The 19,410-nt window shown below is 41.5% G+C and overlaps 1 protein-coding gene across 10 annotated transcripts in view; it reads right to left on the reverse strand.

Annotated features, from left to right (window-relative positions):
• The window catches only part of tenm2b (teneurin transmembrane protein 2b), a 325,773-nt gene that overhangs the window by 7,294 nt on the left and 299,069 nt on the right, over positions 1-19,410 (reverse strand). For all 10 annotated transcript variants that reach the window (XM_072662451.1, XM_072662450.1, XM_072662449.1 and 7 more), the window contains 12 exons: positions 16,057-16,203; positions 12,777-12,987; positions 11,982-12,101; positions 11,500-11,761; positions 9,809-10,076; positions 8,727-8,870; positions 6,815-7,067; positions 6,264-6,284; positions 5,714-5,946; positions 4,364-4,518; positions 2,829-3,712; positions 2,062-2,237 (listed from right to left, as the gene is read on the reverse strand). In XM_072662451.1, the coding sequence (XP_072518552.1) occupies positions 2,062-2,237; positions 2,829-3,712; positions 4,364-4,518; positions 5,714-5,946; positions 6,264-6,284; positions 6,815-7,067; positions 8,727-8,870; positions 9,809-10,076; positions 11,500-11,761; positions 11,982-12,101; positions 12,777-12,987; positions 16,057-16,203 (2,874 nt within the window). The remainder of the gene's footprint in view (positions 1-2,061; positions 2,238-2,828; positions 3,713-4,363; positions 4,519-5,713; positions 5,947-6,263; positions 6,285-6,814; positions 7,068-8,726; positions 8,871-9,808; positions 10,077-11,499; positions 11,762-11,981; positions 12,102-12,776; positions 12,988-16,056; positions 16,204-19,410) is intronic.

The raw sequence follows: 19,410 nt of genomic DNA on the forward strand, positions 1-19,410 counted from the left end.
ACTCATTTATCATGCGTAAACAACAAAGGCAGCCTTTTTACTTGCTCGGAGGAGGGAGGATAGCATAAGTGGTGGGTTACAGTAAAAGATGGGCTGGTAGAGAAATAAAGGGTTGAGGCTTGAGGTTTCAGTCTTTCAGCGTTGTGCCTGCCCTGGGTCCCCGAGGAGAGACTGGTAGGATCTCATAAACTGATGTTTAAACATGGATATGCTGGACTATACATATGCACACACACAAGTGGATACACATACAGTGAGTCCAAGAAGTATTTGATCCCTTGCTGATTTTCTTCGTTGGCCCACTAATAAAGACATGATCATTCTATACTTTTAATGGTAGATGTATTCTTACATGGAGAGACAGAATATTAAAAAGAAAATCCAGAAAATAAATCTAAGGAATATATATTAATTGATTTGTATTTCATGGAGTGAAATAAGTATTTGATCCCTTAGTATTCATTAGCAGTTCTGGCTTTTACAGACCAGTTAGACACTCCCAATCAACTTGTTACCTGACCTGAAGCCACCTGTTCTCACTAATCACTTGTGTGAAAAACACCTGTCCACAGAATCAGACAGATCACACAGATTTCAAGTCTCCAACATGGGTAAAACCAAAGAGCTGTCACAGGACCTCAGAGTCAGAATTGTTGACCTTCACAAAGCTGGAATGGGCTACAAAAAGATTAGTAAGGTGTTGGATGTGAAAGTAACAACTATTGGTGCAATTATCAGAAAGTTTAAAGAGTATAACATGACAATCAACAGACCTCGGCCCGGTGCTCCAAAAAAGATTTCGCCTCGTGGGGTGGCAATGATGCTGAGAACAGTCAGAAATCGTCCTGCAACCACTCGGCAGGAGTTAGCAAATGACCTGAAGGCAGCTGGGACCACAGTTTGCAAGGAAACAATTGGCAACACTTTGCGCAACAATGGATTCACATCCTGCAGTGCCCGAAAGGTACCCCTGCTGAAGAGAGCACATGTGGAGGCGCGCCTCAAGTATGCCAATGATCATTTGAAAGATGAACCAAGTTATTGGGAGAAGGTTTTGTGGTCAGACGAGACCAAAATTGAACTTTTTGGCCTCAACTCCACCCGCCATGTGTGGAGGAAGAAAAATGCTGCCTATGACCCCAAGAACACTGTGCCCACCGTCAAGCATGGAGGTGGAAGCATAATGTTTTGGGGGTGTTTCTCTGCCAAGGGTACAGGGCTACTTCACCGCATCACTGGGAAGATGGATGGAGCCATGTACCGCACAATCCTGAGGGACAACCTCCTCCCCTCTGCCAGGGATCTGAAAATGGGCCGTGGTTGGGTCTTCCAACATGATAACGACCCTAAACATACAGCAAAGGCAACAAAGGATTGGCTCAAGAAAAATCACATTAAGGTCATGGAGTGGCCCAGCCAGTCGCCAGACCTCAATCCGATCGAAAATCTATGGAGGGAGCTGAAGGTCAGAGTTGCCAAGCGACAGCCCACCAACCTTCATGATTTAGAGAGGATCTGCAAAGAAGAGTGGGCCAAAATTCCCCCTGGTGTGTGTGCTAAACTTGTGGTTAACTACAACAAACGTCTCACCGCTGTGCTTGCAAACAAAGGCTTTGCCACTAAGTATTGAGTGTGTTTGGCAAGAGGGATCAAATACTTATTTTCCTCATTGAAATACAAATTAATTAAAATATATTCTTTAAAATTATATTCTGGATTTTTGTCTTGATATTCTGTCTCTCCATGTTAGAATATATCTACCATTAAAAGTGCAGAAGGATAGTGTCTTTATTAGTGGGCAAACAAAGAAAATCAGCAAGGGATCAAATACTTCTTGGACTCACTGTATGCACACACATACACACAGCAATTCTATTGCTAGTCTGTCAAGGGAGATGCAAGTCTCCTGCTTATTTCAGTTATGTGCTAAATGGATGTGATATGTACTGGGAGCAGGGGACAGCAGTGTGGCACATTTCTTTATAAGTGTGTGTGTCTGTATGTGTCCATGCTATGCTATTGTGTATGTTTACTCTATTGTTTTTCAAACGTTATTCTTACCCTGAACCACAGTGTAAGATGCCTCCACCGATGACAGGTTGGTTATGACAGTGACATCATCGTCTCTGTTGGAGCTCTCCATGTCGATATTGATAGACTGCTCCATCTCACGGCGCAGGCTGGTCACCACACCAGTGGGGTAAGACACATTGGTCAGGCGACCCTCACTGTCATATCTGGAAACACAGGACAAAACACTTAGCTAGGACCGCATAACGCATTAAAAAATTTCAATGATTTTATTTTTCATTAACTTTTGCTCTTCTGCTGTTTTCCAATATCTTTGTAATGGTTTATCTTGAGATGCCTAAGAGTGCAGTACTAAAATAAAGACACTAGGTGGCCCTAAGAGCATTTTCAGAAAATCTTATCTTTACTTTGGAAAGAGCCTAGACAAAAATGTTGTGCTGCCCCTATCATGGAAAACTTCATTTCCCTTGCTTTTCTTAACAAAGGCAGTTAAAAGTAATGCATAACCACACTGTTCACTCTGTAGTCACAAGAACTAACTCATTTGCATGTATTCAGCCTCCAGCGGTTGAGCTACACCTAAATATTACCCTTCTCAGAAGTGCTCTGAGTATTTTTGGAATTGTTGTTGGAACACTATACCAAAAAACTATACAAACATGGATATAACAAAATATATATGCAAGAAAGTGAATGACATAGGAACTGCTACTCATAATATATAAAATATTTACATCATTTATTTATTTTAAATATCAATTCTAAAATAAGTGTGGGGTAACAATCAATGTACTCACTCATAGAAGTTGGTCCAGCCAGTCTCATCAGCCTTGGAGGCCAGTAATTCAGAGTTTCCGGCATAACTGAGCACTGCCACCTCCTGGTTGAGGGCGGAGACAGAGCGTAGGCTACCAGCTGCATCCATCCCCAGGGTTACCACCTGGTTTTCGGGCAGCAGCACCAGCCGGACCGAGCCTCCCGCCTCCCTCCTAATCTTGAGGGTGTTGTTCGAGTTGTCAGTGACTGAGGCCAGCTCTCCGTCCATGCCATAGCTGAAGTTGTACAGTGGCAGGCCAGTGACGAGGCTGACTGTCTGCCGGTGCAGGCCGTCCTCGCTAAACAAGTACAGCTCTTGCTCCAGGGAGGAGCCCACCTCGTAGCGGCCGGCAGCAGCGGATGCCGTGGCGTTGGGCTGGTTGCGGCGGACCGCTCGAACACGGATGTTGTTGAGGTCGGCGATATAAAGTGTGCCATCAGGCGAGACAGCCAGAGAGGCGGGCGAGTTCAGGCCGGCATCAGCTGCATAGCCCTCGTCACCTGAGAAGCAGTTGCAGTTGACGTCGTTCTTGCAGTCGCATTCAGACGCAGCACCGGCCAGCAACGAGATCTCTCCACTGGCGCTGACATGTCGAACGCGGTTGATGCGTTTCTCATCTGTCTCAGCAATGTACAGCACGCCGGTGTGCGAGATGGAGATTGCCGTGGCACTCTCTAGTGCGGAGTGGATGGCCAGCTTGCTGAGGGAGTAGTCGATGCCTGGTACTTGACAGTGCATGGGCCGACCAGCAACGATGCTTACTTGGTGGTTCTCAGTGATGCGCAGAACCACATTGTTCTCCAGCACATACAGCGAGTTGTCCATGGGGTTCACGGCCAGGTCTGTGGGCCATTCCAGACGTACCTATGCACACACACACACACACACACACAAACATACACACACACACACAAACAGAGTTGTGTTTTAACAAAGCAGCTTTGAACATGACTCAACCATCAAAGTTTACAGTTGGAAATATCTGTTATATAAGAATCTGTCTAGGAATCCACCTGCAACCAAATTGGTTTATATCACTTAAAACATGATTAATTTTTTTTTATGTTAGTGTACCAGACAAAAAACTACCCATCAGCTTGATGGGTCAATTCCAGAGCTAATTCCACAGTGATGGACTAATTCTCCTCTTGCAGGCAGTCAGACAGAGAGCAAAGAGAATCTGAATCGTTTGTTATTTTATCAATGACTGTCAAGCTCTCTAGAGAGAAGCAGATCTCTCCAAACATCTGGGCCACAGGTAATTTACATTTCGTCTGTTTCATGTCTGTCACACAAGAAACAGTGAGAGAGAAGGCGTGAAAGAGACTGAGAAAGACCTAGACAGATGGAGACACAAAGACTCAAAGAGCGAGATAGAACGGTAGAGAGACATACAGACAGAGAAAGACAGAGAGAGAGAGAACCAAGTGACAGAGACATGGAGACATAAAAATATAAATATGTATATTCAGAGAGAGTACAAGAGGAAGAGAAAAGAGAAGAGTCTGGACTGACCTGGCTGACGTCCATGCTAGAGTCACAGCTGAGAGGCCGGACTGCAGTCAGGTCATTGGTCTTTATCAGAGTGGAGATGATGCCATTCTGATCCACTTTACGGATCATGGTGGCGTCCACAAAGTACATGAGTCCATTCTTATCCACAGCAATGCCTATGGGTGACAAACGGCAACCATGAAATTCACTGAAATGACTCTCAAGACTCGCACAGAGTGAAACAAGCAAACTACTCCACATTCTGTTGACTAAAGGAAAATTCTGTAGTCTAAAACACTGCTCACAGAGACCTGAGCTGAATAGATTTTCATTCTCACACTGCCTTACCATGTCTACGCTGTTCACTATCAAAACTTAGACATAATAGATGACTACCAACTCAGTGCACTTCTTCTGTAGGACATGTTTTACCTCTCTTAAGGGTATAATTAGTACTCTGCATGTGAAATAGCTCCGATCTGGAAAAGAGACAGACACTCCACTGTTTGTCTGGTACACTCTGTTACACTGTCACAGTCATCATGTCAGCCTGAGTTTTGTTCGGAGATAAGGAGGCCAAGCTGCCCCTGAGTAAAGTCTAGCAATCCAGCCAGAGAGCTGCAGCTTTAGAAGCACTTTTCAGCTTCGGCTTCAGTGCAAATGGCATTGTTATTTAAGTGATGGGTAGAGTCTGGAGACAAGCTTAGTTGTGTGAGTTAACATTTTATTTATTTGTGTGACGATTAATTGTTTCAGTGTTTAAAAGGAGATTAATGGTGTATGATTGCAATAACACAGCCATACAATTTCAACAATGAAAGAAAAATCACAATTGAAAAATACACAGCTTTTCTGAGGCCTTTGAACTACATTCATCAAATCTAACCCCATGTCTTTGGGATATCTGATAAGTGTGTAACACTTTTTGTTTCCCTGTGAATCTTAATTTAACACTTACTGTGTTTATTTAATACTGGCAAATTTGCTTTGTATCTTATACTGGTCCATCAATTTACATTAATAAATGTAACAATATAAAAGCTAGCTGGTGGCTTAAAATAGAGCTAAACAGTAAACATTAAGGATGATCTTTCTTTCTGCAAAGCAAGACTGTACACACAAAAAAACATTAAACTCAAACATCTGTAAAAATCAAAAGATCACAAAATCTGCAGTTTTGACAGAATTTCTCTGCTAGTTTCAACGACCTAAGAGACAGAACCAATTCAAAGCACACCTAGAAGGGTAATGGAGTAACATTTCCACATCCAATTGTGGAACCAATCTTTTGCAGTGAATACATTTGTTTCCCTTTCCAATGATTTTCCAAGCCTAGGATAGAGAATGGGAGTAAGACTGTAAGCCCCTCACCTCTGGGGCTCATCAGTGTGGCTTCCACAGCCTTGCCCCCATCGCCACAGCGGGCCTCGTCAAAGGGCACACACTGCTCACCCGTCCCAGCTACCACCTGGGCATTCTCCAGCAGCGGGTGCCCCCCGCTTAGCGAGCGCACACGGTAGATCTGCCTGGAGTTGGTGTCTGACAGGAGCAGAGCGCCTGAGACCGGATCCACCGCCAGGTAATACTTATGGCTCGGGCTGTTGCTATGGAAATGAGTAAAAGGGAAGAAATTTGTCTTAATAATATTCTTGGGCCAGGCGCACCGTCACCTTGGTGAGCATGATGAAATGTGAAGAGCTCATCTCAGCAGAGTAATGAGACTTCTAAAATAAGGTCTACAAAGCGACCGCTTCAATATCAAAAGTAAAACGGAGAGAGGGTGAATAAAATGCACAGGGTGGCATAGAGGTGAAGAATGAAAATTTCTTCCATTGTAAATATGATGTCAGTTCTATAACACTGCTAACTATAACGCTAGACGTGGCTTTTAGCCGTGAATATGTGAAGTTAAGCTCCTTACCTGTGTCGCAAATCTTTATTTCTGCATTGCAAAGAAAATAAAGGGGACAGAGAAATGGCTATATTAGAGATGTGTCATCTGTAGTTGTATTGTAATGTTACAGGTTTAGATATGTTTAGATTTGTATTTGTATGTGAAACAGAACACCATGGGGTGCACAAAAAATTCTGAGAAATCTGAAAATAAAAAAAGTATATCCTGTTGTTGTCCAACTAAAAGGCTGATAGCAATGCAAAGGACTTCCTTTAAAATAGACTATATTATCAGGCATTCATGTGTCAAACATGAATTTAAAGTAATCAGTGCTTTATAACATATGATTTAAAGCCCCAACTAAAGCACTAATCGTGTACTCAGTTTACAACTGAAACTTCATATTTCATGCACTTCAGTATCTTTGTCTTAATATGTGTATGTTTGTGTCTAGACGTCAGTAATGACTTTTGTTTCTGGCAATAACAAGTTTATCTCTAGCCTTATTATAGTCACTAGAGATATTTTCTCACTTGACAACAAAGCACACACAAAGCCGACCAGCACACTGATCTTACCGAAGCTCCAGGATGGCGGTGGTGTTGAGGGAAGGGTATACCCTCCTGACGAAGTTGAGGTCGCCCACGTACAGGTTGCCCTCTCCATCACAGGCTAGGGCTACGGGTGCCAGCAGCTTGTTTCCCTCAGCCAGGCCACTGCAGCTAGGGCAGGAGATGCTGCGGCGCCTCCCGTTTCCCATGATGCTGCTGATGACAGGAGGCTGCTGCTGAGAAATAAACACGTTCTCTCCACTGCCCTTATGCAGGATACCTGAGAGACCAGACAGAGAAGGTTACATATTCATTAAGTTTAAAAGCAATATTATGGCATTCTTTTCATATTCAAATACCAAGTGGAAATAATAATGCAAGCAGTGCTAAAAGGATTATTTCACTACTAATATGAACTGCATATTTTGTGCATTTCATTAAATTAACTGTAAAATGACAACGTCTCTTACACATGCTATGCTATGCAGAAACAAAAATCAGGCTATATGACTGCTGGGAAAAGAGTACATCTTCAGACAGACTTAGTCAGTAGCTACATAGTGAAAAAGTCTCAAATCAGACAGACATGACAGAACTGTGATGCTTACTGAATCATTTATAGCATTATACCTCACAGGCAGGTGCAGTTATTTGATGTCTAGGAAGTCAAAAATCAGTTCCACTGAGTTTACCCACCAGATGATTACTATGTTGAATATTCTGCTTCAGCCTTAAGCCTTCATTTTTCAGCTTGTGGTTTATAGTCTCATATTGGCTATAATATAAACACAGGAATTGGTTTCTCCTTCACCTGTTTAAATAATGGCCAATAATATGTGGCTTATGTTAAGCAGTTTCAGTAATACTGTGAATGAGTAAGTGCAAAGACATTCCACTTAGAGAAATAAATGTGTGAATGTGCACAAGAACAAACGCACGTTTGTCAGTGGAGGCGTGTGTATGTGTATAAGGTGGCTCCACAGTGACACACTGTTTTATCTTGCTACACTTTAATATTAAAGTTCATATCAGTGTGTGTGTGTGTGTGTGTGTGTGTGTGTGTGTGTGTGTATGTTAAGATTACAGTGAAGCAGTGGTTAGTCAGTACCTTAAGATTTAACATCACACATGCTTTGTTCTTATTATATGTTAAGTTTGATATGAGGGCAGAAACATGTCCAAATACTTTCTGAAAACTGAGACAGGAGTTAAACGCTATGCTTCCTTTCCAGGTGTGAGTGTAGTGGGCGAGTGCTGCTTTGTAACAGAGCTATTAAAACAAATGCAACTCAGCATGCAGTTCTTGTTTCATTTTTTGGAAAGAGGAGGAGGAGCTGTTTGCTCATGTAATACATTTTTCATACATTTAGGCTCCACCTGGCATTAGGTATGGTGCTAATAGGTCATATTTCATTGGCAGTGCTTCTCTACAGGGACTAGACAAGCTGTGTGTGCTGTTCCACATCTCTGCCAGCAACGGGTGCAACCTAAAGTACCTGAATGCATTTAGTAGAAGGGGTGTCCACAAACATTTGGACATACAGTGCATGCCCTGTCAATGTCTCAATGTGGTCATAATCATATAAAATCAGTGTTTTTAAGCAAGGAGGACACCAAGCTCCTTGGGTTAGACCACTGGGTCATTGATTACAGGGTTGCGAGTTTGATACCTGGCTAAGCTGCTATTTTTGGGCCCTTAAACAAGGCCCTGAACCCTGTTTGTTCCACTATAGCATGTCTAACTCCAACTTTTCAAGCTGGGATAAGAAAAGAAATGTACTGTACTGCATAACTACAATAAAGATACAACTTTCCAGCCTTCCTACTGTTTGCAGACTTTATCCCTGTCCACAGCACTTTTCATAAACGAAGTTACTCCAATGGTTCAAGTCTGGTGTAATAATGTATGTTGTATAATGTGTGTGCGCTTGTAGCTCACCATGGCGGATATTGAGCGTGTGGTGTTTGTCCAGTGACCATCCTCCGAGGTTAGAGGGACTGAGCTCATAGCCCTGGAGCACGGCCGTTCTCTTCTCCCACAGAATCTGACTGGGACAAGTCTCATACTCATATCCCACAGAGACTACATACAGCGAGAGAAGGAGAGGCAAAGAGAGGAATAAATACACACAAACACACAACACTTCATGGAGTTAACTTAATTTAGCATTTTATTACTGACCAGGGACTAGACTTATTGCCTCAACTAATTGGAAGAGCTCGACACAGCTCCAGTAGGCAGCTCCAGTAGGCATTACTGGATGAGCCATGGGGAGTCTCTATATTAACTCTTAAGTGGTGATATGTGGTGGTGGGAATAGCTGTGTGACAGTGTTTCTTAGAACAGATACTGCAGATACTATATTTCCAGGCTAAAGGCTTCTTTATGCATATTTAAGCATTCTTTTATTGACAATAAAGCAATGCACACTAATACATTACTATAAAACTATATACACTGCCATTCAAAAGTTTCAGAAGTTTAGAATCAATGTCATTAATAATAGAACACCTATTTGGTGGCTGTTTAAAATGCCTGTAATGTACTTATGTACCTATGCAACATGCAACATTATTGTTTTTAGATTTCAGATGCATCTACAATAATGATCAGAATATGATGACTAATAAAACATTATTAGTAAAATGACATCACTTATGTTTTGCAATTCAAATGCGATGAAACACCTTGAGGGCATGATTTGTTGTCTTATATATAGAATATATTGTACATTACAGTAGATCCCTTATCATTTAGGAACTTCTTGTTAATAAAATACATGAAATCATATAGAAAGCATTTATAGTTTATAGCAGTATACATGTGCTAAATTCACACTGCATACTATAATACCAATGCTAAAACATTTATAAGATGTGACTCCAAGCTAATGGTGTTACTACTGCTTATTTTAATGGCCAATTAACTTCCATCTCTGATCACAGTGTTTAATCGTCTGAATAGGAATCACTGCTTCACATGCAACACCCATCTAAGGACAGATGCCACCACGCACTCACCCACAGCCTCAGCAAGACCATACACTCGCTGCCTGTAGGCATCCGTCTTGTCCCAGATGTAGGTGTAGGCTAGGTTTGGTGAGGCGTGGAACCACTTCTGGAAAAGATGGCCCTCAACAGCAACCATCAGATGCACCTTGGCAAGACTGAGAGGCACCAGGGCTGGTGTCATGGTCACTTTTAGCAGGGCACGGTAGCCTGAGGCCCTGGAGCTCAGGTAGCACAGGTTTAGGCTGGTGCCTGGGATTTCAACTTGTTCATGAAGAACCTGAGCAGAGGGAGAAAGCCAGAGCATAAATGAATAGAAACCAATATTCCTGAACAGCTCTTAGAGACGGGGACAGGAAGAAAGAATCCCTACTGACTGCAGTCCCATTTCGTAATGCAAATTAAATATGGCGGAGAAACACAGCATGTGTCGTTGATATAATGTGAAAACAATCCAGCTTTGTGCAGCTGTTCAAAGCGCTGAAAATAATTTCCACTAAGACAGATGGGAAGAGGGAGTTACAGGCGATTAGAGAGACACTACGGGGAGTGGTTGCCCTTTTACACTGCTGCGAGTTCAGATCCCCTTGCTCGAATCGCAGGTTCAAGCCTTACAACAGAAACAGTAAAAATGATCTCAGCCAAGGGCGGCTTTCTTTCACAGCTACAGAGAAACACTGTTAAACAGAAACAGGGATTCAAATATATGAATATGAGAAGACAAACAACAGGCAATTAAAGGAATTGTTAGTCTAGGAGTGGGTAATACAATGATATGTTATCATGAAAAAACGCATCACAGCACCATTGTCGGCACTTCTAGAGCAATGAACAACTGCATGCATCATAAAAAAGATAGATTTCGACCAATTATAGAGGGCCTGTAATTAACATAATCAGAAACTGCACAACAATAAGTGGCTGACTAGATTGTTTTTCTTTCTGTGGTCTCTCAAATAGATTGTCTTTGCAATGCTGGATTAAAAACCATGTAGTCACAGTCTTTCATAGCCTCTTTTGAAACTGTTTGTCCATTTTGTCCATTCTAACTTGTATACAAACCTTAAGAAAGCTAATCATCATGAACCACTCAGTGCAATTGGAGATTTTTAAGTATCTTAAAATGTCTCAAGTCTAAAAATGTTACCTTTGCTAACAAGGAAGGATCATTAGCCCCTGTCCACACATATCCAGACATTTAAAAAAATGTTGAATTAAGAGATTTCCCTCCACACATAGACAAAGATGGTAGCATCTTAGCCTTGTAAAGGTCGACTGGACCTTATAAAGAGAGAGACATCAAAACACCACGAAGAAGAGACACAAAGGTCAAATCCCAAATTACACACCACTCCTACACACTACTATGTAAGTCTCAATATGGTGGATTCTACATCTAAATAGAGCATTAATATATATCAGTAATAGAACAGTATTTACATTTATTACTATGTGGAAATCTCAAATGCAGTGCTACCAGTGTGCAGAGGTTGTATTTTCTAGGCCTTACATAGTTTACTACATAGGGAGTAAGGAGGTATATGGAATTCAGCCAGAAACATGCATGCGTTGTGATGTCAGTGTTTTCACTGCTTCACTGTGTCTTCCCTGACAGGGTTTTATCCACCATGAGTGTAATATATTTAAGTATGCTTTAACATTGTGGAACGGCTTGCTTGTCTGTCACTTTAGTGTCTACGTACCTGGGTTTCAGGTATGATGTGCTTTTCTGTGGGGTTGGAGCTGAAGAAGGAAGAGAGAGGAGAGGGCACTACTACAGGGTCAGGTCTGACAAAGCCACTCAGGTCACAGCCTGGGATGGTGTTCTCCTCTGTCTTCAGCACCAGCGTGTCCATGGCGTAAAAGCGGTTCCATGGTAGCCACACTGTGCGCTCCTGACTCAGGAATGGAGCTCGCTCAAAGCGAAGCGTCAGAGATGACCCACCGTTAGCCACCAGGTCAAATCTGAAGACACAGAGAGGAAAATGCAGAATATCAGCAGTATAAAGCAACCTTCACACCTCACTGATGGAGGTTGTACAGATATCTCAATGGTTGTTTCTAGCATTTCTAAAGACTTATACAGTCATATACAGTAGTCAGATCATTCTGAAGATATCTGTAGAATCCATTCAAAAGTCGTGCTTCAGAGGCTGAAAGCCTGCATTAAATTGTGAACACTCACGTGCCATCCTGGCGAGTCATGGTGTAACCATAATGTGGGTATTTCACAAAGCTCACATTAACTCCCACCAGAGGAGTTCCGTCAGATGTTAGGACCTGGCCGCGAATTAGAGATGCCAGGCTACAAACAGACACACACGCACGCATGCACGCACACACACACACACACAAAAACACATAGGTAAACATGGAAATATACAGGTACTTATATTCATACTTATATTTAATGCAACTCGAACTAAGTAGTTCTAGGAGCAGTGTTCTCTTGCTCTGCTTGTTATACCTATGAACTTTTCCCCCTGGACAGCACTGCATGTCTCTCAAAAGAAATGACAACAACCCACAATACACATATTTTATTTATTTATTATTCATTCTGTGGTCTTTGATTTGTTTCTCAATTTGTATGTGGTACTAAATCTAATGCCCATCTCCTTACCCCCCTTGTCCTGGTGTTGTTTGTAGCTAAATCCTGATAACATCGGTCCCATCTGTGTATTATGATTCATATATATATATATAGTTTCTCCTTGTTCCATACACAGTATTTCTTTATAGGTTTTTGTCCTATATAGACGGTCCCTTGTCTGCTTTTCATCTATTCCATTAACTTCTCTCAAAACCTTACTGGACACTCTCATCAAGGCTACAATGTCTATCATACTAAGTCTCTGCACTAACACAACTCTTGCTAATTCACCGATGACTTAAGTCAGCCATGGTGCAAGCATAGGAAAGACTAAAATGTACAGTGCTGGGAAAACACTGCTCAAAAGTATCATCAATGAAGAGTTACCTAGTGTTGAAGGGATTACTGCCTGGTATGATATGAGTACTGTCTCGTCCCACCAGCACCTTGATTCTGTCATAGAAGGAGCTGACTTTCTGGCCAGCCGACTGGCTCTGCTGGATGACCTGTAGTGGGTCACGTGACCCGCGGCATAGCGGATTGGTCAGACACGAAGTCTGAGTGCAGCAGTCTGGATCCATGCAGTCAACCAGGCCATCTAAAAGCAGAACCAGTAGTAATAAGGTACATGAGATTAAGGTGTGGGCATGTCAAAGTACAATTGATACTGCATCCTTTCATATAGGTCCAGCTGACCCTGAGGATTAAAATTGTGTTATTTTGTTAGTTAAAATTCTCACAGCATATTTTCACTGTCCCACAAAAAAAAAGCCTAAAATTCTACCACTTTTCACTTTTTTGACATAATGTGAATGTGGCAGACTGTCTGCACCAACATAAATGCTCCACTAGAAACTGGAAGTTTAGGCTTTTTCTTCTCCTGTAAAAGCTAACAATTTGGGAAATACAAGGTTTTTGCCTGACATACCTACTTCTAGCTGCTGTGTCTACTGCCACTATTAAAGGAAGCCTCCCAACAACATCCCTTTGAGACACCACTGTTAGGTTACTCTTGGTTCTAAGAACAAAGCTGGTTGATAATGGTTCACCGTTGAACGTTTTATAAGTAGAGGATAAAGTTCAATCAGTCGCACTTCCAAAATATTCATTGTTTTGTGCGGCCCTTCCCTTCATCAAATGCATATGCATGAGGGAGAGAAATGTTTCTCCATGCAGAAAAAGCTCATGTGCCCGTTTCTTAGAGAACATGTGCACAGAATGGGTCCTGAAACTGGTGCAATAAGGACGCGTTGCCCTGAATATGACCCGACTGTATGCCGCATTCTTTTTCAAACATAAAAGCCCTTTGATGTCCAGTGCGCAGATCCTCTTAGGGTGAAACTCTGCCATTTTATTCTCAAGGCTCTCGGCTGAGTTGTACTCTTTTCGATTATAGGGACTGCACTGCTTTGATGTGGAGCAACAAAACCAAATAACATGATTAAAAAAAGCCTGCTAAATAAACCCCCTTTTCATCATTCAAATCAGAATGTGTAAGTGTATTTATTTGCTTCTTTCACCGTAATGAGATCAGTTGACAGTAATGAAGAGATGTCTGAACCCTAATGATGTTCTAGTTCAGATTCTCTCTGTCTCTCTCTTGCTCACTCTCTCACCCTACTTCCCCAGCTTGTCCTCTCTTTAATTACATTTCTATCAAACTTACATCAAAGTCACGGAGGACATCACTCACCACCCTGAGGGGCTTTCCTCTTTTTCATCCTCTCACTCTTTTTCTGTGCATATACACTCTTTCAACCCTACTCCCTAAATACATAACCCCCTATCCGCCTGTCTATAACACGCAACAAACGCCCATTGCCGACAACTTCTGCTTGCTTTTACACTTTTTGGACTCCGTCCCTCTGATCTGCACGCTTTCTGTGAAGTAACCCCTCGACAGAGAGCCAAAGAAAAGAAGACAGAGAGAGAAGAAAAGGCAGAAAAACTGCTCTCTCTGTGTGAAAGATAGGGGAAATGTAACGAAGAACAAACAATATTATTGTTCGGAGATGCTGGGTCTCCAGAGAGGATGCGAACCAGATTTATCAGGCCATGGGAGAGTGCGTGTGGGGAGACAGAAAGGTGATGGATGCTGTACCAACGACTGCCGTGTTTAAAACCGCACACCATTCTGCTGTTTACTGAGTAGCAAAATTGAGCAAGTGTTTGTAAACTTACCTGTTTAATGCTAAAGAAAGAAAGACAGGAAATAAAACAAAAGCAAGAACTGAAGAACAAAATGAAAAGAACAGGCTATTTAGATTAGATGGAAAGCTAAAGAGAACTGCAGCTTTAGGGCAGGACTTAGACAGCACATCAGGAGGAAAAAAACAACACTGATCTATCGGTTACATAATCTGTAGCCTGCGGCAGCTCCAATCCCCGCTTTACCAGCCCTCAGACAAGTGCTATTTCATATTGATGGCCTGCCCAGCTCCAGCTATCCATTCACAGAGCCTTTTGATCCTGCCATAAATTGCTAGAAAGAGACAGTCACACTATGAGCTTTGAGTGGGCAATATAGGACTGTGGGTACACATGCAGCGCAGCCTATAAGTGATCAGAGTGAGGCCATTTTGTGTTGCTTTGGCTCTGTAATTTAGAGCACATGACTTAAAATGAAACAGGTCATCAGGCTTGGAAACTGACAGAAATGTTTATTTACACACTGTTTGAGTTATTGGCGAAAATACCTGTATTATGAAAAACGAAACCATCACCTCTCAGGAATCATGGCTTTCTTTTTGTGTTTATCATTATCAAGGTTGTGACTGGCCCATAAAAACATGGGCCATATCTGTGGGTTGGGCAAATAATGATTGTATACGTTTACTGTGAGAATTAGTGTGTTTTGCTATTGGGCTCCCCCTACAAATGTTGAGCGTGATTCAGATTATGCAGTAAATACAAATCACACTTTGCGCAGCTCCTTATGGACAGCTGTACACATGCATTTTACAAGCTGAAAGACAGAGAACTGGCACTGAAAGTGGAAGAAGCATGTGGGCTGACACAGTAGAGTAATATTACAGGATTTTTCACAAATATGACACAGCCCTTGCAAGAGGTCTTGTGTAGCTCCAATACAAATGTCAATGCAGTAATAGTGTAACAGTAGTTCCAAAGCCCAGAGCAAAATTTGTGATTTTGAAGATTGGTAGAAATGCCACATAATGTTTCTTTGACAGTGAAAGAGTAAAGTTGGCCAAAAGGCAAAGAGTTTGCATGTGCATTATATTCATACAAAGTACATTTGTATCTACCTCAGATCATAAACTAGACTTTTGCAGAAGAAGGCAAAAGAAGAAGCACTGATTCATTTTGGAGTGGATGGGAGAGTAGTGGAAGGCCAGCATATAGAGATGGATAGTGTAATAGGGACTATTGAGAAATGGGGTCGGGGTCAGGAGTGAGTGCGTGAGATCACTCAATTCCTGAAGAAAATCAACTCCTGAAGATTTACAAGGGAGCTTTCAGCAGTTTCCATTATGAGGGGAATCTTTCTATCTATATACTTCAGAGCTGTGACACATCTAAACACGTATGTGACCAAAACAGGTCAAACATCCCTCCACACAAATGCAACTTGCTGTGTTTTCACAGTGTTGTCTTAGTTTGGCTTAATTGCGAGACGAAATTGATTTGAGCCCTCTCCTACTCTCACCTCCTTCGTTGTCCTTATTGTCGTTGCATGAGATCTCCATGGCAACGCTGCAGCCTGGCCCCCTCCAGCCAGTGTGGCATTCACAGTGCCAGCTGTTTTGACCCATAATGCACTGCCCATTACCGTTGCACAGCCCTGGACACCCATCTGGGAGAGACGGGAGGAGGAAGGGTGGGGGAGGGAGAGTGGGTGGTCGAGGAAGAACGAGAGAGAGGGGGAAGGAGAAAGAGAGGAGAAGATAATCGATCAATTTTGACATTTGATTTGATTTCCAATTGTAGCAGATTAAATTCGACACCCCAGAGACAGCAAGCCAAATGTTACAAACAACTTAATTATACATAAAACAACCTTGGACAAAACACACACACACACACACACACACACACAGAAGGCATCGGCATATACACATCTATAGGCTTTTGCATCAGTTAATTTTTCTTATGTTACCATATCCAGCACTGAGAAAATTACCTTGTAATATTTCACTGATTTCAGCACTCCAGTAAAATCTGAAAGCCTGTAATATTCTGCTCTTTTCCGGCATGTGCTGAAGAGCCACTTACTGTGGTTATTTTGGAGATATCTACTTGCCTAGAGAGCTTGTTAGAACTGAATATTTCAGAGCGTGGTCGTGTTCCACCAGGGCCCTACTCCAGCAGTTATTGTCTTTAAACAACATGAGAATGGTGGCAGAGAAAGGAAAGTGGGCTCATTAGTATTCACATACACATATATACTCACGCACGCACGCTCTCTCACAGACACACACACACATGTTGAGCCAATGAGGCAGCCCATTTATTAGTATTCTACCTACCACTTTGCACTGTAGCAGCAGAGGCCAAGGTCATTAATATTCTTACAGAGAGGGGGACAGAATCACAACTAGACTTGAAGCAATGCGAACCCATTTTTCTTGTACACAGTCACAAAACATTGATAATGGTGGTTACGATACACCCACTCACCCAGAGCGCACACAAAAGCAACCAGCAAGGTAGATCTCGGGACATGTTTACTGCCCTCATGTAGTATGTGGTGTTTTCTACATGCTTTGTTGTAGTTGCGGTGCTTTTTACAAATCACCTAATGTAATTTAACTGATACGGAGTGGTAATTACTATTCTTCCACACACCAGATGCTATGTACAGTTATGATCTGACTGAGTCACAACATTCATTTCTGTGTATAATTACTGACTCACAAAAGCCCTGAATTGAAGGTCACAGACTTACAGTATCAGCCTTGTTATGCTGTCACAATAAAAGCAAACAAGACTACACAACTCTAGTGTCTAAAGCACTGAACATAAAACAAACAATTTTCTGTATTCTGTGGTAAAATTAACGTTTTAGCCCACCTACCTTCCTGGTGGATACTCAAGACAATGATTAGCCAGTTGCTACAATTCTTTATTACCAGCTGTCTATTGTACTGTTACTACTACTACAACTAAGAAAAATACATTGACATTATATTACATAATCTATCAACAATAATACTAACTATACAACCACTATACACAACTTATTCAGACATTAAAAGATGACGAACAGTAAACTCTGGGGCACAAAAAAATAAATATACATGGTTAACTGATGTGATGATATTTTGTTTAAGAGGCCAGTCTTAAACATTGCTCATCATTTGTACTATACTGTTTCTATATTTGCATAAAGGGCTTGGATCGCCACTTGTGATGTAATTTGAAGATACCTGCTCAACTCCTGTAAAGGCTACCATAGAAATTGAGGTGTTCTACATTCATTTTAGACAAAAGCAAAAGTATTAACTGGTTGTCTTGGTTGCTAACAATGATAAATGACATATTAACCTTTGTTCATCCACCATCACAAAGGTATTGAATGAAGAAATATGAGAAAATGAAACCAGCTTTAACAGCTTACGACACCTGGTTTTCTCTTCACATTTCGGTAATGTTATCTTAGTTCTGACTGGCCCATTAAAATGAAATACTATATCTGTGGCTTAGGTGAATAATGGCATGCGCTGCTGTGTCTGCAGGAGAGGAGGGACTCTACCCAATAATCTCTGAACGAGCCACTATGCTATGCAATGATCATCAGATTCCCATACATGGACACCATGTTGGCCACAGACCCACCGTTTTAGAGATCAGTAAAATGTAATGTCTGCGTATTGCAATATGAAGAATTATAATGATTAAAGAACTGCTGGACTGTGCTGCTGTTAAAAGAGACAGACAGCTGCGTGTCTAGACACAATACACAGTAAATCAATCAATGCACGAATCACTTTAAAGTTTCATGCACATAAAAATGTTGGGCATACAAAGGACTTAAAACACAAGGTGTTACAAATACATATAGAACAACTGATTATAACTCAGTGCACGCTTGTACAATCAGTACAAATAAATCAGTGCAAATAAAATATACATGTCCAAATGTTTGTGGACACCCCTTCTATTCAGCTTCAATAAACATCAGAGAAAAACTACACCAATGGGTATTCAAACCCATATACATGTAGTTACATGTAGTTAATCTGTCATTATCGTTTATGCAAGCTCAGTGATGTGCTTCAGTGTACAGTATGTGTATCAGCTTCCTTCCGTTATGTAGTTGTTAGCCTTATATTGGTAGCATTTAGGAATATATAAGAATGGCATTTAAATACATTATAAAACTACTTAATGTTGGTCTCAGGTGACCCTTGCATTTGCATTCTTTTAATAGGTGGCATGGACAGCAAATAAGCCGGTCACTTACTCAACAGTCATTCTCATAGGCAAGATAAACTGTTAGGGAGATACTATTTTAGCCTTGAAAATACTCTAAGACTTAATGCCTAAAGGCAACCAACAATAAGAAAAGTAAAGGGAACTTTCCTTTGAAAACTCTGGCTACAGCACAAGTCTACAGCACGTCTCCCAACAATGAGTCCAGGTCAAACTGTCAGAAGTGTCATTGTACAGCTTTCTGTGTCTTTGTGGGTTTGTAGTCAGTTAGTAGGGGTTGTCAATGTTGGAGGTTTTGCTAAGAGAAAGAACATGTATCTACTACATGAACAATCACTTCTTTGAAAACAAGCCAAAGCCCAATCCGAGCTCACATATGTACTTAAACAGCAGCTATAGGGGGCTTCACTGCTACCTTGATGAAGCAAGAGGAACAGAAAGAGAAGCAGTTCGTGCTGGGACAAAGACGGAAAGAATGAGTAGCCATCCCTTATGTGGTTCCTGTATTACCCTTTTGAAGTATCAGTGTCATTATTTCTAATACTAAATGAAAAGATGAGCACATCCTCCATTAGCAGCTACTTCATGATTTCTATATCCAAGAAGAATTTACTTGTTATTTATTCAT

Source organism: Salminus brasiliensis, chromosome 18, assembly GCF_030463535.1.
Source record: "Salminus brasiliensis chromosome 18, fSalBra1.hap2, whole genome shotgun sequence".
In the NCBI taxonomy this organism is placed as follows: Eukaryota; Metazoa; Chordata; class Actinopteri; order Characiformes; family Bryconidae; genus Salminus; species Salminus brasiliensis.